We start from the raw sequence: 25,805 nt of genomic DNA, 5'->3' as shown, positions 1-25,805 counted from the left end.
TGTTTGCTTTGTCAAAGATCAATCGGTACTGCCATTATCCTTCACAGAATTAGAAAAGACAACCCTAAAATTCATATGGAACCAAAATGCAAGACTAAGCAAAAATAACAAATCTGAAGGCATCACATTACCTGATTTCAAACTATACTCTAAGGTCATAGTCACTAAAGCAGCATGGTACTGGCATAAAAATAGGCACATAGACCAATAAAACAGAATAGTATAGGGAAAGAATTCTTAAACGAGACGCACTATGCTAGCCATAGTAAAAATCATGTTTACCGCAATAAATATATAAATTCAGCATTATTAAAATTAAAATTTTCTTTCTTTTTTTATTTTTATTTTTGACACGGAGTCTCACTCTGTCGCCCAGGCTGGAGTGCAGTGGCACGATCTCGGCTCACTTCAACCTCCACCTCCCAGGTTCAAGCAATTCTCCTGCCTCAGTCTCCCAAGTAGCTGGGATCACAGGCACCCGCCACCACCTTCGGTTAATTTTTGTAATTTTAGTAGAGATGGGGTTTCACCATGTTGATAAGGCTGATCTCGAACTCCTGACCTCAAGCAGTTCGCCTGCCTCGGCCTCCCAAAGTGCTGGAATTACAGGCATGAGCCACTGCACCTGGCCAAAACAACAAGTCTTATTGATTCTGTTGGTGTTTTGCTTTTTTTGGGTGGTGGGGAAGTCAGGTTTATTGTGTTATGATTTACATGCACCGGTTTATTCTTTAAATGTACCATTCTATAAATTTTGATAAGTTTATAGTTGTGTATCCACCACAATTAAGATAAAGAGCTTATATAAGTTGTTACTCCCCATTTTTACTGAACTGCTTTCCTCTTTGACCCACTATTTGACCTTATAGTTTTGACTCTTCCAGAATGTCATATAAATGGAGTGATGTAACCTTTTGGGTCTAACTTCTGTCATTTGGCATGATGCAATTGTAGTAAAATATACATAGCAAATTTTTTTTTTTTTTTTAATGAGACAGAGTCTCGCTCTGTCGCTCAGGCTGGAGTGCACTGGCACGATCTCGGCTTACTGCAAGCTCCGTCTCCCCGGGTTCACGCCATTCTCCTGCCTCAGCCTCCCGAGTAGCTGGGACTACAGGCGCCCGCCACCTCCCGCGGCTAATTTTTTGTATTTTTTAGTAGAGACGGGGTTTCACTATGTTAGCCAGGGTGGTCTCCATCTCCTGACCTTGTGATTCACCCTCCTTGGCCTCTCAGAGTGCTGGGATTACAAGAGTCAGCGACCGCACCTGGCCAATTTTCTTTTTGTTGTTAAATAGTGTTCCATTTTAAGGATGTGTTACAGTTGTTGAAGGACATTTCGGTTGTTTTATTCTTGGTAATTATGAGTAAAGCCACCATAAGCATTTCTTATTTATTTATTTATTTATTTATTTATTTATTGAGACAGACTCTCGCTCTGTCACCCAGGCTGGAGTGTAGTGGTGCCATCTCCGCTCACTGCAACTTCTGCTTCCCGGGTTCAAGCGATTCTCCTGCTTCAGCCTCTAGAGTAGCTGGGATTACAGGCATCTGCCACCAAGCCCAGCTAATTTTTTTCTGTTTAATAGTAGAGATGGGCCTTGAGCAACACACAAGCATTTCTTAACAGTATCTTTAATTTATATATTTATTTATTTTGAGACAGAGTTTCATTGCGTTGCCCAGGCTGGAGTGCAGTGGCATGATCTTGACTCACTGCAACCTCTATCTCCCAGGTTCAAGCCATTTTCCTGCCTCAGCACCCCGCCTCCTGACCCCCGCCCCACAGTAGCTGGAATTACAGGCACCTGCCACTATGCCTGGCTAGTTTTTGTATTTTTATATTTATTTTATTTTATTTTATTTTATTTTTCCTCCCTTTCCCTTTCCCTTTTCTGACAGAGTCTCACTTTGTCGCCCAGGCTGTAGTACAGTGGTATGATCTCCGTTCACTGCAATCTCCGCCTCCTGGGTTTAAGCCATTCTCCTCCCTCAGGCTCCGGAGTAGCTGGGATTACAGATGTGCACCACTATGCCTAGCTAATTTTTGCATTTTTGTAGTGACCGGGTTTCACCATGTTGGCCAGGCCGGCTTGAATTCCTGACCTCAAGGGATCCACCCTCCTCAGCCTCCCAAAGTGCCTGGATTACAGGCATGAGCTATCGCACCTGGCTAATTTTTGTATATTTAGTAGAAACAGGGTTTTGCCGTGTTGGCCAGGCTGATCTCAAACTCCTGACCTCAAGGAATTGACCTGCTTCAGCCTCCCAAAGTGCTGTGGTTACAGGCATGAGACACCACACCCGGCCTTAACAGCATTTTAAAAAAACAGTAATTTCTTAATTTTGATGAAGTCCAGTTTATTTTTAAAATTTTAACAGATTATATTTTCGTTATATATAAGAAATCCTCCCCAATTCAGTCATAAAGAATTTCTCCTATATTTTCTTCCAGAAGTTTTATTTATTTTAATTAGTTTATTTTTTGAGAAAGGGTCCCAGTTGGTTACCCAGGCTGGAATGCAGTGGTGCCATATAACTCACTGCAGCTTCAACCACCTGCGCTCTAGGGATCCTCCCACCCCATCCTTTGGAGTAGCTGGGATCACAGACGCAAGCCTCCTCACCTGGCTAATCTTTTAATTTTTTTATAGAGAAAGGTCGTCCTATGTTGCCCAGGCTGCTCTCAAACTCCTGGGCTCAAGCAATCCTCCCACCTTGGCCTCCCAAAGTGCTGGGATTACAGGCATGAGCCACTATGTCTGGCATAGAAGTTTTATAGTTAGGTTTTACCTTAGGTCTATAATGCATTTTGAATTAATTTTTGCAAATAGCATGAGGTATGGATCAGTTTTTTAAAATGGGTATCCAGTTGTTCGAGCACCATTTATTGAGAAGCCAGTCCTTTCATCATTAAATTGTCTATGCACCTTGCACCTTTGTTAAAAAAATCGATTGCTGGCTGGGCATGGTGACTTACGCCTGTAATCCCAGCACTTTGGGAGGCCGAGGTGGGTGGATCACCTGAGGTCAGGAGTTCGAGACCAGCCTGGCCAACATGGTGAGACCTCGTCTCTACTAAAAATACAAAAATTAGCTGGACTTGATGGCGGGCGCCTGTAATCCCAGCTACTTGGGAGGCTGAGAGAGGAGAATTGCTTGAACCTGGGAGGCGGAGGTTGCAGTGAGCCGAGATCGTGCCACTGCACTCCAGCCTGGGTGACAGAGTGAGACTCCGTCTTAAAAAAAAAAAAAAAAAAATTGATTGCCCGCATATATATATGCTGCCTTGGTTATTATAGCTTATATGGAAATCAGGTAGTGTGCGTCTTCTAACAAAATTTTCAAAATTATGTTGTCTATTCTAGGTCTTTTGTTTTTCCTTATAAAGTTTAGAATCAGCTTGTTGATTTCTACAAATAATCCTGCTGGGATTTTGATTAGGACTAAATTGAATGTGTACATTAATTTGGGGGCCGAATTGTTAAATATATTTAGTCGTCCATAAATATGGTATATCTCTCCATTTATTTAGGTCATCTTTGATTTCTTTTATCAGTGTTTTGCACGTTTTTCAGCATAGCGATCTTGCATATATTTTGCTAAATGATAATCTAAGTCTTTCATGCTCTTATAAATGGTACTGCTTTTTTTAAATAAAAATTTAGTTTCCCCATTTGTTGCTATGTAAGAATATAATTGACTTTGGTATCCTGCGAATATAATTGACTTTGGTATCCTGCAACCTTACTAAACTTATTATTAGTTCAAGTACCTATTTTGTAGGGTCTCTGATTTTTCTATATGGATAAATCATGTCTACATAGAAACGGTTTAGTTTCTTCCTTTCTAATCTATATACTTTTTCTTTCTTTCCCTTGCCTTATTACATTGGCTGAAACTTCTAGGATGATGGTAGCAGCAGTCCCCAACTGGAAGAGAGCGGGATGGGGTTGGTTTTGGAATGAAACTGTTCCACCTCAGATCATCAGGCATTGTTCTCATAAGGAGTGCACAGCCTACATCCCTGGCATGTGCAGTTAACAATAGAGTTTGTGCTCCTGTGAGAATCTAATGATGCCACTGATCTGACAGAATTTGGGGCTCAGGGGGTAATGGTTGCTCACCCACCACTCACCTCCTACCATGTGGCCCAGTTCCTAACAGGCCACTGGGCTTGGGAAACCCTGTGTAGAGAAAGGATGAGGGTGAACATTCTTCTTTTTCCCCTGTTCTTGGGGGGATAGCTTTTGGTTTTCCACCATTTTATATGATGTTAGCTGTAAGTTTTTAATAAATGTCCTTTGAGGAAGTTCCTTTATATTTCTAGTTTTCGGAGACTTTTTTTTTTTTAAATTATTATTATACTTTAAGTTCTAGGGTACATGTGCATAACGTGCAGGTTTATTACATATGTATACTTGTGCCATGTTGGTGTGCTGCACCCGTTAACTCGTCAGCACCCTTCAACCAGTCATTTACATCAGGTATAACTCCCAATGCAATCCCTCCCCCCGCCCTCCCCATAATAGGTCCCGGTGTGTGATGTTCCCCTTCCCGAGTCCAAGAGTTTTCGGAGACTTTTTATCATAAATGAATGTTACATTTTATTGATCCTTTCATAGTACTTTAAAAAAAAAAATTTAAAAAGAGGGCTGGGCACGGTGACTCACGCCTGTAATTCCAGCATTTTGGGAGGCCGAGGCAGGTGGATCACGAGGTTAGGAGATCGAGACCATCCTGGCTAACACGGTGAGACCCCATCTCTACTAAAACTACAAAAAATTAGCCGGTTGTGGTGGTGGGCGCCTGTAGTCCCAGCTCCTTGGGAGGCTGAGGCAGGAGAATGGCGTGAACCTGGGAGACGGAGCTTGCAGTGAGCCGAGATCATGCACTCCAGCCTGGGCAACAGAGCGAGACATAGTCTCATAAAAATAAAAAAAAAAAAGAGACACTGTCTTGGCTGGGCATGGTGACTCACACCTGTAATCCCAGCACTTTAGGAGGCTCAGGTGGGTGGATCACCTGAGGTCAGGAGTTTGAGAACAGCCTGGCCAGCATGATGAAACCCCGTCTCTACTAAACATACAAAAATTAGCTGGGCATGGTGGTGCAAGCCTGTAGTTCCAGCTACTCGGGACGCCGAGGCAGGAGAATTGCTTGAACCTGTGAGATGGAGGTTGCAGCAAGCTGAGATCGTGCCACTGCACTCCAGCCTGGGTGACAGAACAAGACTCCGACTAAAAAAAGAAAGGCAGAGTCTTACTTTGTTGCCCAGGTTGGATCGTAGCTCACTGTAGCCTCAATCTCCTGGACTCAAGCAATCCACCCACCTGCGCCTCCCAGCATGTGAGGATTACCCCTTTCATAGTACTTTTGATGGTTTTGTTTGTTTGTTTGAGACGGGGTGTCACTCTGTCACCCAGGCTGGAGTGCAGTGACACAATCTCAGCTCACTGCAAACTCCGCCTCCTGGGTTCACACCATTCTGCCTCAGCCTCCCAAGTAGCTGGGACTACAGGCACCCGCCACCATGCCTGGCTAATTTTTTGTGGTTTTAGTAGACACGGGGTTTCGCTGTGTTAGCCACGAGGGTCTCTATCTCCTGACCTCGTGATCCGCCCGCCTCAGCCTCCCAAAGTGCTGGGATTACAGGCGTGAGCCACCGTGCACAGCGGGGTTTTATTATTACTATTTTTTTATTTTTTGAGACAGAGTCTCACTGTCACCCAGGCTGGACTGCAGTGGCGCGATCTCGGCTCACTGCAACCTCTGCCTCCCAAGTTCAAGCAGTTCTCTGCCTCAGCCTCCCAAGTGGCTAAGGTTACAGACTCCCACCACCACGCCCAGCTAATTTTTTGTATTTTTAGTAGAGATGGGGTTTCACCATCTTGGCCAGGCTGGTCTTGAACTCCTGACCTTGTGATCCACCGGTCTCGGCCTCCAAAAGTGCTGGGATTACAGGCATGAGCCACCATGCCCGGCCTTGATGGGGTTTTAAATGGAAATAATGGCAGTTGTAAAGTCAAACATTTGCACACCTATCTTCAATTCAGCAGTTCTACTCTTGCACATGTGCCCCAGAATACAGATATAAAAATATTCATATCAGCTTTATTTATCATATAAAAATGTAGAGAACAGGCCAAGTGTGGTGGCTGACGCCTGTAATCCAAGCATTTTGTGATGTCAAGACGGGAGGATCGCTTGAGCCCAGGAGTTTTGAGATTAGCCTGGGTAGCATAGTGAGATCTTGTCTCTACAAAAGAATGAAAACAGCCACATGTGGTGGCACATGCCTGTGGTCCCAGCTACTCAGGTGACTGAGATGGAAGGATCACTTAAGCCCAAGAGGTTGAGGCTGCAGTGAACTGTGATTGCACCACTAAGCTCTAGCCTAGGCAACAATGTGACAAATCAAGATCCCCTTCTCAGAAAAGAAAAGAAAATGTGGAAACAACCTGAATGTCCATCAGCAGCTCAATGGATAAAACTGGTATATTCACAATGAAACCTTTTACTGCAGTGAAATAAATGTAGGTATATGTTATAAAATGAAAAGCTCCGCCTCACCTTCTTTCTCTACATACCCAGTTCCATTTTGAGTGATGTCTTCTATATTCTTATAGCGTGATTTAATACTTACATACATATATATTATCAGTTTTTTTTAAACTGTGGTAAAGTGCACATAACATAAAATTGACCATTTTAACCAATTTTTAGTGTAGGTACAGTGGCATGAAGAACATTAACATTGTTATGCAGCCATCAGCACCGTCTGTCTTCAGAACTTCGTCTCACTTTCCAGACTGAAAGTGTATACCCATTAAACAATAACTCTCCATTCCCCAGCCCCTAGCAACCACCATTCTACTTTTTGTCTCTGAATTTTACTACTCCTAAGAGTACGTCATGGTATTGGAATCATATAGTATCTGTTCATTTGTGACTGGGTTATTTCCATAACATAATGACTTTGCAAGGTTCATCCATATTATGGCATATGTCAGAATTTTCTCTTTCTTATGGGTAGATAATATTCCATTGTATATGACCACATTGTTTTACCATATATATATATATATATATATATATATTATATATATATATATTTTTTTTTTTTTTTGAGACAGAGTCTTGCTCAGGCCCAGCTGCAGTGCAGTGTCATGATCCCAGCTCACTGCAACCTCTGCCTCCCAGGTTCAAGCAATTCTCATGCCTCAGCCTTCCGAGTAGCTGGCATCACTGGTGTGCTAATTTTTGTTTTTTTTTAGTAGAGATGGGATTTCACCCTGTTGCTCAAGCTGGCCTGAAACTCCTGAACTCAGGCATTCCACCCACCTCGGCCTCCCAAAGTGCTGGGATTACAGGCATGAGCCACTGCTGCACCTGGCCTCTTTTACCCAACGTTTTCTTAAAAGAAAGCTTCCTGTAGGTCTAGAGATTTTTAAAATTATAGACAAATAATGTTCACTTTACACTAATAAATTGAAAGCCTAGAGGAAATGGAGAAAATGTCCATGAAAATACTAACCCTGTTGACTCCAGAAGTAGAAAACCTGAAAAAAAACCTAAGACCCAGCTGATTTAGCAGCCACACTTGTGTGATTATGTGTTTGTGTTTGCTTTTATTAACGCATGTTTTGTGGTTAAATATTAGTTTGAAATAATTTTTTAGGTTCAAAATTTTGAACAAGACTGTTTTGTTTTTGTTTTTGTTTTTTGAGATGGGGTCTCACTCTGTCATCCAAGTTGGAGTGCAGTGGTACAGTCTTGGCTCACTGCAACCTCTGCTTCCTAGACTCAAGTGATCCTCCCACCTCAGCCTCCCGAGTAGCTGGGACCACAGGTGCTTGCCACCACATCCAGCTGATTTTTTGTATTTTTGGTAGACAGGGTTTCACCATGTTGCCCAGGCTGGTCTCAAACTTCTGAGCTCAGGCATTCCTCCTGCCTTGGCTTCCCAAAGTGCTAGGATTACAGGTGTGAGCCACCACACCTGGCCTAAGGAGTCTGTTTCTTATAGCTAAAGTGGGTATCTTTGCTAGGCTGTATCAGATCTCATCCAAATAAAATAAAATGTTTTTGAAGTAGGATCTCCCTATGTTGCCCATGTTAGTCTCAAACTTCAAACTTTGAACTCTGAACTCCTAGGCTCAAGCAGTACTCTTTCCCCAGCCTCTTGAGTAGCTGAGATTACAGGTGTGTGCCACTGTGCCCGACCTCATCACATATTTTTTAAAAATCTGTATAACTTACATTCAAGAGATCCTATCCAGAATTCAGTCTGGTTTTAGACCTCATTTTAATATTTACTGCACCTTTAGTGCATGTCCCTCCATTATTACATATTGTCATTTCAGTGCTTATTAGTCAGTCCCTTGAATTCAGACTACCATATCTTACCTATTATAGCATGTGCTTTGCATGAAGCGGGTAGTTTATGAAAATTTGTTGAATCTGTACCAACATTTCACGGACTTTGCCAAGTATTGCTGAGGTTGTCTGCAGGACAGAGAAAAGAAATTGATGCTTGGAGTTTTTCCTTTGGAGGATTTGGTATCGTTTGTTACAGATTATTGTGATTCGCAGGTCCTGGGTGAAAATGAGAACAACTGACAAGGGAAGAATGTGGATTCTTGTAAAAAAACAAAACCAATGCCTGGAACAAATGCGGAACTAATTATGATGAGAGACATCTGAAAGTAAAAGACCATCTGAAAACAGGGAAATAGTGATTATCTCCTAGCTTAGGTCTTTGGCGCTTAGTCCACAACTTAACATTAACATCATCTTAGCCTCTTATTTGCTTATCGGCCTGCTTTCTTACCTGTAATTAGAAGGATTATGATTTATAGGCTGGGCATGGTGGCTCACCCCTGTAATCCCAGCATTTTGGGAGGCCGAGGCGGGCGGATCACCTGAGGTCAGAAGTTTGAGACCGGCCTGGCCAACATGGTGAAACCCTGTCTCTATTAAAAATACAAAAATTAGCTGAGTGTGTGGCAGGCACCTGTAATCCCAGCTACTTGGGAGGCTGAGACAGGAGAATCGCTTGAACCCAGGAGGCAGAGTTTGCAGTGAGCTGAGATCGTGCCACTGCATTCCAGCCTGGGCAACAGAGGGAGACACCATCTCACAGAAAAATAAAGGGTTACGATTTATACAGTCCAGTTCTATCTATATAACTACCATCCCCTACAGAGACAATGAGAAGCTTGTTTACTATAAACTCCAGGACTGCATAAAATAACCACCAAAGTCCAAAGAACAAGTATAGCTTTTGGTAAAATGTGAAGGTTTTTTTGTTGTTTTTTTTTTTTTGAGATGGAGTCTCGTTCTGTCACCAGACTGGAGTGCAGTGGTGCTATCTCTGCTCATTGCAACCTCCGCCTCCCGGGTTCAAGCGATTCTCCTGCCTCAGCCTCCCAAGTAGCTGGGACTAACAGGTGCGTGCCACCACGCCCAGCTAATTTTTGTATTTTTAGTAGAGACGGAGTTTCACCATGTTGGCCAGGATGGTCTAAATCTCTTGACCTCGTGATCTGCCTGCCTTGGCCTTCCAAAGTGCTGGGATTATAGGCGTGATGTGAAGTTTTAAATGTCTTACTAAAATTACTATACTGCAAAGTATTTTATCACATAAATTCTTTGCTGCAGTGTGCTATTTTTAGCTGCTTTTTGCATTTTTGTGATCTGGAGAGTATGGTCCATATAATCTCCATTGCGCCACGGAGCCACCTTGTCCATATAATCTCAAGAAAATTTTCCAGCAAAGTTAAAACACAAGGCTAATTATCAATTATAAAAAGCAGACTAAGTAAATGAAATATTTAAGCATGCATTAATTTTGGTAGCTCACAGTAAGAGGCAAAGAAGAACCTCTGGATTAGGAGAAATGAGCCAATCAATTTAAGAAAATGAAAACTATGGGTGCTGATATAGAATTGTTTATATTGCTAATTAAGGACATTAAAATTGCTAACATCATGTCAGAAAGACATTTTACTAGAAATAGAAGAAGATAATAAGCAACAGTCTTTTAATTTGGATATATTTTGCTTTAGAATAAACAAACTATGTCCTCATTTTTCTAATTTGTCTGCAAACCAGTGGAAATCTCATCACAGTCTAAAGCCAGAATTTGGGAACTGTTGTACCAGGCCATACTGTTTCTTGGAAACTTTTCTTTGCATATTAGATAAATGGAGAAAAGAGTCAAGGCACAGTATCTGACTGAAAACTGATTAGCTGACATTGTATTATAAAGGTTTTATGGAAAAATCTTCCAAGTTTTTTTGGTTTTTGCTTTTTTTTTTTTTTTTAGAAAGGGTCTCTGTCATCCAGGGTGGAGTACAGTGGTGTAATCATGGCTCACTGTAGCCTCAACCTCCTGGGCTCAAGTGATCCTCCCACCTCAGCCTCCTGAGTATCTGGGACTACAGGTACATGCTAGTGGGCTCAGCTACAGTCTCCCTGTCGCCCAGGCTGGAGTGCAGTGTTGTGATCTCAGTTTGCTGCAACCTCTGCCTCCCAGGTTCAAGTGATTCTCCTGCCTCAGCCTCCCAAGTACCTGGGATTACGGGTGCATGCCACCACGCCTGGCTAATTTTTTTTTTTTTTTTTTTTTTGTAATATTAGTAGAGATGGGGTTTCACTGTGTTGGCCAGGCTGATCTCGAACTCCTGACCTCATGATCTGCCCTCCTCAGCCTCCCAAAGTGCTGGGATTATAGGCGTGAGCCACTGCACTCAGCCTTTTTTTTTTTTTTTTTTTTTTTTTGAGACAGAGTCTCGCTCTGTTGCCTGGGCTGGAGTGCAGTGGCCGGATCTCAGCTCACTGCAAGCTCTGCCTCCCGGGTTTAAGCCATTCTCCTGCCTCAGCCTCCCGAGTAACTGGGACTACAGGCGCCTGCCACATCGCCCGGCTAGTTTTTTTGTATTTTTTCAGTAGAGACGGGGTTTCACCGTGTTAGCCAGGATGGTCTCGATCTCCTGACCTCGTGATCCACCCATCTCGGCCTCCCAAAGTGCTGGGATTACAGGCTTGAGCCACCGCGCCCGGCCTTTTTTTTTTTTTTTTCTTAATTGGGATGGAGTCTCACTCTGTCACCCAGGCCGGAGTGCAGTAGCACCATCTTGGCTCACTGCAACCTCCACTGCCTGGGTTCAAGAGATTCTTATGCCTCGGCCTCCCAAGTAGTTGGGACTACAGGCGCGCACCCCCACGCCTGGCTAATTTTTTTGTATTTTTAGTAGATACGGGGTTTCGTCATGTTGGCCAGGCTAGTCTTGAATTCCTAATCTCAGGTGATATGCCTGCCTCGACCTCCCAAAGTTCGGGGATTACAGGCATGAGCCATCGTGCCCAGCCAGCTCAGCTACTTTTTAAATTTTTGTAGAGAAAGGGTTTCCTGTATTGCCTAGCCTGGTCTGCAACTCTGAGGCTCAAGTGATCCTCTCACCTTAGCCTCCCAAAGTGCTGGGATTACAGGTGTGAGCCACTGCACCCAGCTTCTTCCAAGTTCTTTTGCAAATGTGTAATTTTATAACTCCTGGTCTCAGATGTGCTCTGTTATTGGTGATGGTAATGTTGGTATTAAAATGTTAAACAATATCCTGGTTAATACATTGTTTTCTCAATATACTATTTGATATAGTAGACTTCTAGATAATCATATATAACAATGTTTAACAAATATTCTGAATAGTAAATTAAGTAACTGGTGGATTGATACCTTATGAATGTTAACAGACTACTTTGAGATTTTTAATTTAGATATGGCTCTTTCAGTGTATATTAAAGTTATTTTACTCAGGACTTGGGTTCTAAAGTCAGTACATACAATGAAATTAGGCTTGAAAATACTGGAAATTTTTAGTAATGACAAAATTTTTCATTTTTTTTGTAAACAGCCTTGTACAGAAATATATATATGCATGATTTGTGCTATATTTGGTAGCATATAATTCTGTAGGGTGAATCATATTAAGAGATTAAATCAGCTGAATGTTTTGATGCTTGGAACATGAAGCCGATTAGGGAGAGTCAAACTTCCTGGTTTTTCTGTCTCTCATCATCTTTATGAAGATAATATTTCTTCTGGTTCTTCATCAGTGAATATTTCTCTGTGGCCTCGAATGTCTTTCTGACTCTTACAGTTTAACTTTCCTAGGTTAACCATGCCTAAAATATTAAGTGGAAAATTGCAGAAATAAACAGTTCATAAGTTTTAAATTGTGCACTATTCTGAGTAGTATAATGAAATCTCATGCCATCTTGCCCAGGACAGGAATTCTCTCTTTGTCCTTTGTATCCGTGCTGTTGACGCTTCCCATGCATTAGTGCCCCTGTTATATTAACTGCCAGGGTGTTGCAGTGTTTATGTTCAAGTAACCCTTAGTTTACTTAATAATGGTCCCAAAGCACAAGAATAGTGATGCTTTTAATTTGGATATGCCAAAGAAAAGCCATTAAGTGCTTCCTTTAAGTGAAAAGGTTAAAATTCTTAATAAGAAAATAAATCATATGCTAAAGTTGCTATGATCTGTGATAAGAATGAATCTCCTATCTGTGAAATGATGAAGAAGGAAAAAGAAATTTGTGCTGGGTTTGCTGTTGCACCTTATACTGCAAAAGTTATGGCCACAGTGCTTGATTAACTGCTTGGTTAAGATGAAAAGAGCATTAAGTTTTTGGTGGAAGATATGAACAGAAATGTGTTTCAGTTGACAGCAGTCAGTTTCTGTACTGTCTGGTTTCAGGAATCCACTAGGGGTCTTAGAACATACGCCCCGAGGTTAAGGAGGGACTACTGTAATTGCCTTTACCCCTGAACATTGTTGAAGGTTCTTGTTAATTGTTTTCTCTCTCACACTCTGGCTTAGTACTTACATGTAAATTTTTTTTTTTTTTTTTTTGAGACAGAGTCTCTCTCTGTTGCCCAGGCTGGAGTACAGTGGCACAATCTCAGCTCACTGCAACCTCTGCCTCCCAGGTTCAGGTGATTCTCCTGCCTCAGCCTCTCGAGTAGCTGAGATTACAGGCGTTTCCCACCACGCCTGGCTAATTTTTACTATAGATGGGGTTTCACCATGTTAGTCAGGCTATTCTTGAACTCCTGGCCTCAAATGATCCTCCCACCTAGGCCTCCAAAAGTGCTAGAATTACAGGAATGCGCCACCGTGCCTGGCCAAGTACTTACAAGTAAATTTTTTTTTTTTTTTTTTTGAGACGGAGTTTCACTTTTGTTGCCCAGACTGGAGTGCAATGGCGTGATCTTGGCTCATTGCAACCTCATGGGTTCAAGTGATACTCCTGGCTCACCCCCCGAGTAGCTGGGATTACAAGCATGCGCCACCACGCCTGGCTAATTTTGTATTTTTAGTAAGAGACAGGGTTTCTCCATGTTGGTCAGGCTGGTCTCAAACTCCTGACCTCAGGTAATCCACCCGCCTCAGCCTCCCAAAGTGTTGGGATTACAGGCGTGAGCCACCATGCCCAGCCTGTAAATTCTTGTAAGTGCGAATATGATATGACCTATAGTAATGTACATCTCTTGCTAGCTCTGATTCAGTGTTAGTGCATTCTTTGTACTTCATTCTGTAAAGCATATGGTATTCACATAATACTTTTGGTTTTAGGGTATGGCACATACAGTGCTAGGGTTCTCATTGTTTCTCAGTCCCAACAAGAACATCTCATCAGAGGAGTTTAAGGTACATTTTAAGTTCATTCATTAATATCTCCCCAGATAAACTTAATTGTAAATCTGAACCCCTAAGCAAGAAATTAAGGTACTCCTTTAAAAAATATATTATTTAGTAAACACAGCATCTCTGACTTCTATACATATAACACCATTTGTTCAGTATTTTCAGTTCTTAAAAAAGAAATAAAATTATAACATTTAGATCCAAAAGGGGCCTTAGAAACTTTTTGAGTACATTCATTTTACATAGACTTAGGCTAGTTGCATCTTAGCTCAGCCTAACATATGTGAGCACCTGTCCTGATGTGATGCCCTTTCACTCTCAAAATGTAACAGTTTGAATGATAATGTGATAATCCTCACATAGTGGTGGAGGAGTATGGCACTCAGATTTTCTACATAGTTCAGTGTTCTTTCTGCTACCTTGATACTTTTACAGATAATTTTTTCTTGTTAACCCTCAACAAAGCAACTAAGTGATTTTAAGGAAGTTGGAGGATTTATCTTTTTAAAGAGAAGATGTAGATTCTTTGAAAAAAAGGTGTTGTTTTCTTCTATTTAAGTATTCAAGTGACACTGCCATTATTTGTACTGAGTGTCCTTACAGTTAAGTATTTATTTAATCATAGGATATTGAAGCCAGAGGGTATGTTATGGATGATCTAATTTAAATTAGTTATTTTATATGGTTTGTGTGTGTGTGTGTGTGTGTGTGTGGAGACAGGGCCTTGCCCTGTCATTCAGCCTGGAGTGTAGTGGCACAACTATGGCTCACTGCAGCCTTGACCCCCCTCAACCGATCCTTATATCTTGACCTCCCAAAGTGTTGGAATTATGGGAGTGAGCCACCACACCTGGCCTATGCTTTTATTTTTTATATAAAGGTATTATAATTGTAGCATAGAAAGTTTAGAAAATAACGTTTATTTTAAAATATTCATATAATTTTTTTTTTCTTTCGGAGACAGAGTCTCACTCTCGCCTAAGCTGGAGTGCAATGGCGCAATCTCAGTTCACTGTAACACCTGCCTCCCAGGTTCAAGCGATTATCCTGCCTCAGCCTCCCAAGTATCTGGGATTACAGGCACCCACCACCACGGCCAGCTCATTTTGGTATTTTTGTATTTTTAGTTTAACCATGTTGGTCATGCTGGGCTCAAACTTCTGACCTCAGGTGATCTACCCACCTCGGCCTCCCAAAGTGCTGGGATTATAGGCAAGGGCCACCGCGCCCGGCCCACCTATACATTTAGATAGTGTATTTACATAGTTTAAATAATGGTATATGTACATTCTTCTTTCCTGTGTTTTTACTAACTCTCATGCAAGCATCTTCATGTTATTTACAGACATGTACTTATCATCCATATAATATGGATGTACCTTTACATATACATTTGAATAGTGTATTACATAATTTACATAATAGTATATGTACATTTTTCTTTCCTGTGTTTTCACTCTCATGCAAGCATCTTCATGTTATTTATAGACATATACTTATTATCCACATAATATGGATGCACCTTTACTTAACTATTCCCCTGTTACTATTCTTCAGGTTGCTTCTAGTTTTTTCTGCAACTATAAATAACATTTTTGTCCATGTGGGTTTTTCTTCTTTTTGTTTTTCCTTTCTGCAGCCTGTTTTACAAATGAAGACAGATCTAAGCTAATGAAAATGAATGTTTTTCAAGGGTTACAACTCAGATCTGGACTCTCGTGCTGATGCCCTTTCCATTATACCATAGTGATTGTTTTCAATAATTGAAAGACTACATGGATTGAAAACACTTTACGTATCGGCTATCTTAGCCCATTGTTGGAACAAGGCAAGGTAGACATAAAATATAAATTCAAGTTAAAAATTATCTAACCCGGCTGGGCGCGGTGGCTCAAGCCTGTAATCCCAGCACTTTGGGAGGCCGAGACGGGCGGATCATGAGGTCAGGAGATCGAGACCATCCTGGCTAACACGGTGAAACCCCATCTCTACTAAAAAATACAAAAAACTAGCCAGGCGAGGTGGCGGGCGCCTGTAGTCCCAGCTACTCGGGAGGCTGAGGCTGGAGAATGGCGTGAACCCGGGAGGCGGAGCTTGCAGTGAGCTGAGATCTGGCCACTGCACTCCAGCCCGGCGACAGAGCGAGAATCCGTCTCAAAAAAAAAAAAAAAAAATTATCTAACCCATCTCCTACCAAGTTAATGGTTTTATTTTGTAGGTACTTAGACTCAAATCAGTAACCTTACAGTTTCCTGTTGTTAATTCTTTTCCCCTTCTGCATAATAATTAAAAGAAGGCTGAATGATTAGCTTATAGATAGTTGAGGAATTGATGTTGTGAGAACACTGACTATATCTAGATTAACTTCTGCAACAGCCCCTAGAATAATTCATTGTACCTAGTCCCTACCTATGCTGTGCATTTACAGAGAAGCCTTACGGATTGTTAGCCAAACTGAATAGAGAACTCCTCTTTTTTTCCCCTTTTCTTTTTTCCTTCTCTTTTTTTTCTAATTTATTTATTCAAGAAATAGTTACTGAACGCCGACTAAGTGTTAAGCACTATTCTAAGTGCTGAGAATTCAGCAGTAAACAAAACTGACAAAAATTCTTGCCCTTATGAGGCTTATATTCTCGTGGGGGAGATACGCAAAAAATAAATTATATAGTATATTGGAAAATTATGTGTTATTTGGGAGAATAAAGCAAAGAAGGGTGGTAGTGTTGTTGGCTTTATGTTGCCGTTTTTTTGGTTTTTGTTTTTTTTGTTGAGTCAGAGTCTTGCTCTTTTGCCCAGGCTGAAGTGCAGTGGCACAGTCTTGGCTCACTGTAACCTCCGCCTCTGGGTTCAAGCAATTCTCCTGCCTCAGCCTCCTCAGTAGCTGGGATTACAGATGCATGCCACCACACCTGGCTAATTTTTGTTTGTTTGTTTGTTTTTGAGACGGAGTCTCGCTCTGTCGCCCAGGCTGGAGTGCAGTGGCGCAATCTCGGCTCACTGCAAGCTCCGCCTCCCAGGTTCCCGCCATTCTCCCGCCTCAGCCTCCGAGTAGCTGGGACTACAGGCGCCCGCCACCGCACCCGGCTAGTTTTTTGTATTTTTAGTAGAGACGGGGTTTCACCGTGTTAGCCAGGAGGGTCTCGATCTCCTGACCTCGTGATCCACGCGCCTCGGCCTCCCAAAGTGCTGGGATTACAGGCTTGAGCCACCGCGCCCGGCCAATTTTTGTATTTTTAATAGAGATGGGGTTTCACCATGTTGGTCAAGCTGGTCTTGAACTCCTGACCTCAGGTGATCCACCCATCTTGGCCCCCCAAAGTGCTGGGATTACAGGCGTGAGCTGCCACACCTGGCCTGATGTTGCAGTTTTAAGTAAGGTAGTCAGGAACATATTCACTGAAGGCTAAGCATTCAGCCTTCTTTTAATTATTATGCAGAAGGAGAAAGGAACATTTGAGCAAGATTTAAAGGCAGTGATTGAATGAGCCATGAGAAATACAGGGGAAGAAAGTTCCAGAACAGTGAGCTTAACAGACCGTGAGGCAAAGACTCAGCCAGGTGTGTTGGAGGCCTTGTAAAGACAGCAAGGTGGCCACTGTGGCTACAGTGGAATCAGTGGTGATGAAGAAATTAGGTCAGAAAGATAAGACAGTGCCAGATTGTTTAGGATTTATAGGCCATTGTAAGGACTTTGAACTTTACTCGTATTAAAGAGGGGACCATTATGGGAGTAATTTAAGAAATGGAATAATACAATCAGTTTATATTTTTAAAGGATCACTCCCTCTTCTGAGTTGAGATTAGACTGAAGCCAGGCAAAGGCAGAAGCAGGGAGACTAGGTAGGAGGCTACTGCAATAATTCAAGCAAAAGATGATAGTGACTTAGACCATAGGCAGTGGTGGAGGTAGTAAGTAGTGGTTGGATTCTGTGTATTTTTTTAAACTTGTTAATTTTGAATAATTTCAAATGTTAAAAAGTTACAAGAGTATTACAAAAACCTTCTGTGTACTTTTCACTCAGATTCCCCAGTTATTAACATTTTAACATATTTGCTTTATCTCACTTACTGCTTTCTCTACAGGCACACACACTTTTTATTTCTGAACTGTTTGAGCGTATGTTGCAGACATGCTGCCCTATGTGGTACTTTGGTGTTCATTTCCTAAAAACAAAGATAGTCTCCTTATACAGTTGCATTAGTCAGCTTGGCTGCCATAACAGAATACCACAGACTGGGTGGCTTAAACAAAGAAATTGATTTTCTCACAGTTCTAGAGGTTGCAGAGTTCAAGATCAAGGTCCAGTTTGGTCTCTGGTGAGGGCTCAGGGCTCCTTCCTGGCTTTGGTCTGTCACACAGACCAGAGTACAGTGGGGCGATTGTGGCTCACTGTACCCTCAGCCTCCCAGGCTCAAGTGATCCTCCCACCTCAGCCTCTGAGTAACCGGACTACAGTTGTGCAATTACGCCTGGCTAACTTAAAATTTTTTTTGGAGAGATAGCATCTTACTGTGTTGCCCAGGCTGGTACCAACCTCATAGAGTCGTGGTGAGGATGTAAGTTAATATCTGTATCCTCTTTAAAACAGTCCCTGGCGTATATAAAGTATTAAATAAATTAAAAATTAAAGGCTGGGTGCAGTGGCTAACGCCTGTAATCCTGGCAGTTTGGGAGGCCCAAGGCAGGTGGATTACCTGAGGTCAGGAGTTTTAGACTAGCCTGACTAACATGATGAAACCCCATCTCTACTGAAAATACAAAAATTAGCCAGGTGTGGTGATGCGCACCTGTAATCCCAGCTACTCAGGAGGCTGAGGCAGGAGAATTGCTTGAACCTGGGAGGCGGAGGTTGCAGTGAGCCGAGATCGCGCCACTGTACTCCAGCCTGGGCGACTACCTCAACCACTTTTTTAAGACTCTGTCTTAAAAAAAAACAGAAACCAAACAAAAGAAAAGGCAGTAGGCCGGGCATGGTGGCTCATGCCTGTAATCCTAGCACTTTGGGAGGCTAAGGTGGGTGGCTCACTTGAGGTTAGGAGTTCGAGACCAACCTGGCCAACATGGTGAAACCCGGTCTACTAAAAATACAAAAATTAGCCAGCCGTGGTGGCCGGCACCTGTAATCCCAGCTACTTGGGAGGCTGAGGCACAAGAATCGCTTGAACCTGGGAGGCGGAGGTTGCAGTGAGCCGAAATTGTACCACCGTACTCTAGCCTGGGTGACAGAGTGAGACTCAGTCTCCAAAAAAAAGAATAAGGCAGTGAACAAGAGAAATTCAGTCTTCTGGGTGCTTATAATCCAGTGGGGATACAGACAAGTACACTACAGTGTGATAAATGCTATAGTAGGTAAAGTATAGGGTGCTTAAAGACCACAAACTTTTAAGCATCTTCCCAGACTACCTCAACCACTTTTCATTCCTCCAGAATTTCTAAAGTGCTCTGACTAGAGTGGAGAGTTTACATTGAGGAAAAGTAGTAATAAAATAGTTTGGGGTGGTTTGCAGGAAGAAGGAGAGATTTAACATGGGGGTGGTCAGAAACTGACATGAGTTAAATTTAAAATTTTGGACGTTTTCCTATGGATGAGTAGAAAACCATTGAAAACTGTTTAGGATGAGTTATAGAAAAGGAAAATTCTGACTAAAAGAGAAAACACAAGTTAGCAGGGTTTTTGGCAATTGTGAGTAATTCATTAAAGATGGAACTTTGAATTTGAGGGGGGAGAAATGAGACTGGAAGAGAAGGCAGGATGCAGATTGTAAAGGAAGCTGAAGTGTTTCCGCTTTTTCCATTGAGCAGTGTGAAATCATTGACAGATTTGATATGAGAAATAATTAGATAATTTTGCATATTTGAAAATGAATTTGACTCCCACTTCCCTACCTTGCTCCCCTGTTAAAATAGAAATGGGGATTAATTTATATCCTGCTCCTGAATGCATGTAAAATTTATACAAAAATACCTTCTATAAAAATGATTTGTAATCTGTAGACTTAATACCTGGAGATGTCTTGAGATATAAATTCACATCCTTTGGGCTGTGGGTTTTTTGTTTTCTCCAAACAAATCTGATCTTTTCTTAAAAAAAAAAAAAAAAGGAAGGAAGAGAAAAAAAAGAAAAGAAATAAATTTGGGGCCGGGCGCGGTGGCTCAAGCCTGTAATCCCAGCACTTTGGGAGGCCGAGACGGGCGGATCACGAGGTCAGGAGATCAAGACCATCCTGGCTAACCCGGTGAAACCCCGTCTCTACTAAAAATACAAAAAACTAGCCGGGCGAGGTGGCGGGCGCCTGTAGTCCCAGCTACTTGGGAGGCTGAGGCAGGAGAATGGCGTGAACCCGGGAGGCGGAGCTTGCAGTGAGCTGAGATCCGGCCACTGCACTCCAGCCCGGGTGACAGAGCAAGACTCCGTCTCCAAAAAAAAAAAAAAAAAGAAATAAATTTGGCAACAATATAGGGAGGAAATTTAAGGGGAGCAAGTCTAGGGGCAGATGCCTAGGAGGCTGTTGCAGGAGTGGTCCAGGTCAACGATAATGAAACCCGGAAAACAGCAATAGTAGGAAGGGAAAGACAAGAGGGTATAAAGTTGAGAAATATTATTGGAGACAAAATTGGCTAGAGTTTGGAGATTTATTAATGGGTGTAAGGGGGTAAGGAGAAGGAGGAGTCAGAAAGAATTGCTAAAATTCTGACTAAAGAGTAGTAACAGACAGAAAAAGAGAAAGGTGATTAATAGAATAATAAGGCCGAGTGCAGTGGCTCATGCCTGTAATCCCAATACTTTGGGAGGCTGAGGCAGGCGGATCACTCGAGGTCGGGAGTTCGAGACCAGGTTGGCCAACATGAAGAAACCCCATCTCTACTAAAAATACAAAAAAAATCGGCCGGGCGCGGTGGCTCAAGCCTGTAATCCCAGCACTTTGGGAGGCCGAGGCGGGCGGATCACGAGGTCAGGAGATCGAGACCATCCTGGCTAACACGGTGAAACCCCGTCTCTACTAAAAAATACAAAAAAAAAAAAAACTAGCCGGGCGAGGTGGCGGGCGCCTGTAGTCCCAGCTACTCGGGAGGCTGAGGCAGGAGAATGGTGTAAACCTGGGAGGCGGAGCTTGCAGTGAGCTGAGATCCGGCCACTGCACTCCAGCCCGGGCGACAGAGCGAGACTCCGTCTCAAAAAAAAAAAAAAAAAAAAATTAGCTGGGTGTGACGGTGCATGTCTGTAATCCCAGCTACTCGGGAGGCTGAGGCAGGAGAATCGCCTGAACCTGGGAGGCAGAGGTTGCGGTGAGCCAAGATCGCGCCATTGCATTCTAGCCTGGGCAACAAGAGTGAAACTCCATCTCAATAAATAAATAAATTACAATAAAATAAAATATTAAAATCAGCTGGGTGCGGTGGCTCATGTTTGTAATCTCAGCACTTTGGGAGGCTGAGGCTGGTGGATTCCTTGAGGCCAGGAGTTCAAGACCAGCCTGACCAACATGGAGAAACCCCGTCTCTACTAAAACTACAAAATTAGCCAGGCATGGTGGCGCATGCCTGTAATCCCAGCTACTTGGTAGGCTGAGGCAGGAGAATCACTTGAACCTGGGAGGCAGAGGTTGCAGTGAGCCGAGATCGTGCCATTGCACTCCAGCCTGGTCAACAAGAGCAAAACTCTGTCTCAAAAAGAAAAAAAAAAAAACATTAGCCAGACATGGTGGCATGTGCCTGTAGTCCCAGCTACTTGGGAGGCTGAGGTGGGAGGATCACTTGAACCCAGGAGGCAGAGGTTTCAGTGAGCCAAGATTGTGACTGCATTCCAGCCTGGGTGACAGAAAAAAAAAAAATTAAAATCAAGCTCAGGGTGCCTCGGAGACTTTGAAGTGGATGTGTACATTGACTGGTGAAGGGAAATCCAGGCTTGATATTTACAAATATGGGAGTCATTGATACATTGGTTGAAGTAGTTAAAGCAACTAGAAGGAGGTGATTATGCTGATAGCATTCCATTTGCTGTGCATTAAGCCCTATCTTAATTGTTTTCCATATATTGTTTTATTTAGTTCTTCTAACAATCCTGTGAGGTTGTCATTTTACAAAGGAAAGCAACATAGAGAAGAGTTAAGTAATGTAAAAGACTCCAAAGCTAACAAGTGACAGAGCCAGAAATGGAAAAGATTGACTTAAAGCCTGAAATCTTAAAACACTATGCTATGAGTAGAGAAGAGTGCTCAGGAGAGAATCCTGGAGAACATCAACATTTAAACAAGGATGATCACAGCCAGACTGGCTACCTGTACATGATTCTAGAGGAGGACCCGGAGAGGTAGGATGAAAACCAGGAGAGTGGTTAAGACAGAAGCCAAAGGAGAAAGTACTGTGACAGATTATTCTGTGTGCCAAAGCTACAAAGAAATAACATTAAAAAAAAAAATCTCCACTGGGTTTAGTAAATTGAATTTATTAGTAAACTTGAAAATTGGCGTTTGAGTGAACTATTGGCAACATAAATGAGATAATATAATTTATAAAAAGCTCTTAGCATGGTAGATTGCATATTTTTTAAGTGCAATAAAATAGTGGCTCCTATAATTATGGAGTTAATGGGAGTTAAAAGTGTAGACAGTGATCATACAAAACTCTTTCAGACTCTTCACACTAAAAGGTCTTAACTAACATTAGGCAAGGAAGGAAAGGCTAGGGGTAACCTAAGGTGGTCGCAAGAAAACTTTAAGATAGGAGAGACGTGTATATACCTATGTTGAGAGACAGCCTGAAGGAATACAATGTAAATATATAAATAAGAGGTCAGGCGCGGTGGCTCATGCCTGTAATTCCAGCACTTTGGGAGGCCAAGGTGGGTGGATTACCTGAGGTCAGGATTTCAAGACCAGCCTGCCAACATAGTGAAACTCCACCTCTACTAAAAATACAAAAAAATTAGCTGGGCATGGTGGCGGGCACCTGTAATCCCACTTACTTCAGGAGGCTAAGGCAGGAGAATAGCTTGAACCCGCGAGGCGGAGGTTACAGTGAGCCAAGATTGTGCCATTGCACTCTAGCCTGGGCGACAAGAGTGAAACTCTGTCTCAAAAATAATGATAATAATAATAATATAAATAAGAATCAAACTAAATTACAAGAAGCAAGGATAAGCCAGGCGCAGTAGTTCATGCCTGTAATCCCAGCAATTTGGGAGGCTGAGGTGGGCAGATTGCTTGAGCTCAGGAGTACAGGACCGGCCTGGGCAACATGACAAACCCTTGTCTCTACTAAAAATACAAAAAAAGTTAGCCAGGCATGGTGGCATGCCTTAAGTCCCAGCTTCTCGAGAGACTTGAGCTGGGAGGATCACCTGAGCCCGAGGAGGCTGCAGTGAACTGTGATCGCACCACTGCACCCCAGCCTAGGTGACAGGAGTGAGACCCTGTCTCCAAATAAACAAAAAACACAAAAAATGAAGCAAGCATAGTTAATGTAGTATAATGTTCTCAAGGTGTGAATAGAGTCTAGGAAACAGTATGTAGTGGAAGGATTACTCTTTAATAGGAGTAATGCTTTTTACTAGGTAAATTGATCTAGGTAAGTTTAAATGTGGATACATTTTTTTTGACAAGATAATTTCCATCTAATGACTTTTGCCTTCTCTGTGAAACACCATATAAGCTTATCTCCTGAGAGTGAGAAGTGATGTGGTAAAGATTCGGGCCTGACGGCCGGGCGCGGTGGCTCAAGCCTGTAATCCCAGCACTTTGGGAGGCCGAGACGGGCGGATCACGAGGTCAGGAGATCGAGACCATCCTGGCTAACACGGTGAAACCCCGTCTCTACTAAAATATACAAAAAATTAGCCGGGCGAGATGGCGGGCGCCTGTAGTCCCAGCTACTCGGGAGGCTGAGGTGAGAGAATGGCGTAAACCCGGGAGGCGGAGCTTGCAGTGAGCTGAGATCCGGCCACTGCACTCCAGCCTGGGCGACAGAGCGAGACTCCGTCTCAAAAAAAAAAAAAAAAAAAAAAAGATTCGGGCCTGACAAGTGGTTAAAATTCGAAATACTTCTTTGAGAGAGGATGCTGACTAAGCACATGTGGAGGGTCCAGGTGAAGAAGGAGACTTTTAATTTGTATGATTTAAATTTTTTTGGTACGATTTTTCTTCAGCAGAATCCAGCAGCAGAAATAAAGGTGCAGTAAATGCAGTTAGATTGATCCAAATTTGGGATTTCATTAAGTACATGAGATAGAAGGCTGAATTAGAGAGGAGAAGGACAAGAGTATGAGGGTTTTAATAAAATATTGGTTTAAATAATGGACAAAGACTCTGGAATTGGTGAAGAATTGAGTACTGAGAAAAGAATGTAGAATTAGAGAAAATAAAAAGCTGAGATCTTGGTGAAATTAAAGAACAAGTATAATAGGAGTGGGAGACTGTGATCAGAGGAGGAGGTTTTTAAATGTGCAAAGGAGTGGTTCTTGAAGGTCACCGAATATGAGGTCAAGGAACCCAGAGACAAGAAAACATGGTAGATCATCCATTTAGACATTGAAATTACCCAGCATAATAATGAAGCTTAAGGTGACTTTGCTCAGGGTTCCAGATAGTACATTGATTGGGCCTTGTTGTGAGCCATTGAAAAACTTAACCAACTGGGCGCGGTCGCTTACACCTGTAATCCTAGCACTTTGGGAAGGCCAAAGCGGGCAGATCACCTGAAGTCAGGAGTTTGAGATCAGCCTGGCCAACATAGTAAAACTCCATCTCTACTAAAAATACAAAAAAAGTAGCTGGGCATGGTGGTGCATACCTGTAGTCCTAGCTACTTGGGAGGATGAGACAGGAGAATTGCTTGAGCCCAGGAGGCAGAGGTTGCAGTGAGCTGAGATTGTGCCACTTCACTCCAGCCTGGACGACAGAGTGAGACTCCATCTCAAAAAAAGAAAAAGAAAAGCTTAACCTAGATGCATACATAGGATTGTATTATTTTGCAGGACATTCGTCTAGTGATGAAAGCAGCAGCAGAGCCTCCCTTCAGTAGATGGGAAGACTAAGATGTATCTGAGTAGTATCTGGATTGGTTGATGGGGAGGAGGGTCTATCTATAATAAATGTTAAGCAATTTGCTTAAGGTCGCATTCTGATTTGATTACAAAGCCCATGCTCTTTCTACTAACCTTGGTATTTCTGCAACAAGTTGAGCATGTTCAGCTCATTTTTTTTTTTTTTTTGTCTTCCCAGATGTTTGAGATTATAATTGTGTTTTATTTTAGCTTCTCCAGAGTTACTGGGTCTTTTTTTTAGTGCCAAACATCTACAAAGTGAGGGAGAAATCTCCTTGAGGAGTATCTTGAACAGAATCTTAACCTGAAGTAGTCAAGGTTTTTAGTATGTTTGGTAAACTGATCCATTAGTTCATTTGCTAGTTTGTCCATCCATCGTTCCTCCCTTCCATCCGTTCGTTCATTTGTCAGTTTATCCATCCATCCTTCCTCCCTTCCATCTATGTAATTACATTCATCTTTTTATATCCATGTAAGAAAAAAAATACCAGTTATAGTTTGAGAACACTGTATTTGGAATAAGTTGAAATAACTGTAAATTGACTCATTTGGTTTTATTTATTGTCTTTTGTCATCTCTAGCTGCATATCCCCACCGTTTGAATCTCTTTTACCTTGCCAATGATGTCATACAGAACTGTAAAAGGAAAAATGCAATCATATTCCGTGAATCATTTGCTGATGTACTTCCTGAAGCAGCTGCTCTAGTGAAGTAAGTAAATCTTTGTTGCTCTATGGTATCTAAACTTAGACAATTTAGAATTTTAGTTTCTTTACCCATTAAGAACTGTAATAGTTGAACATGCTTGAAGATTGAAGGATAATTTGCCTAAATGGTTGATTATTACTTTCTTATTAACACACACGTCTTTCTCTTTCTCTTTCTCTCTCTTTCTCTTTCTTTCTCCCTCTCCCCTCCCCTCCCCTCCCCTCTCCTCTTTTGTTTTTGAAACAGTCTCGCTCTGTCACCCAGGCTGGAGTGCAGTGGTGCGATCTCAGCTCACTGCAGCCTCCGCCTCTTGGGTTCAAGCAATTCTCCTGCCTCA

At 42.3% G+C, this 25,805-nt stretch overlaps 1 protein-coding gene across 4 annotated transcripts in view; it reads left to right on the top strand.

Annotated features, from left to right (window-relative positions):
* RPRD2 (regulation of nuclear pre-mRNA domain containing 2) overlaps positions 1-25,805 on the top strand; it is a 126,059-nt gene that overhangs the window by 37,587 nt on the left and 62,667 nt on the right. For all 4 annotated transcript variants that reach the window (XM_033198258.1, XM_033198256.1, XM_033198255.1 and 1 more), the window contains exon 2: positions 25,342-25,471. In XM_033198258.1, coding sequence (XP_033054149.1) covers positions 25,342-25,471 — 130 coding nt within the window. The remainder of the gene's footprint in view (positions 1-25,341; positions 25,472-25,805) is intronic.

The sequence above is a fragment of the Trachypithecus francoisi genome, unplaced genomic scaffold (assembly GCF_009764315.1).
Source record: "Trachypithecus francoisi isolate TF-2019V2 unplaced genomic scaffold, Tfra_2.0 Lachesis_group5, whole genome shotgun sequence".
Lineage (NCBI taxonomy): Eukaryota > Metazoa > Chordata > Mammalia > Primates > Cercopithecidae > Trachypithecus > Trachypithecus francoisi.
Note: the sequence above shows the minus strand (reverse complement) of the source record. Positions and strands in the feature narration are given on the sequence as shown.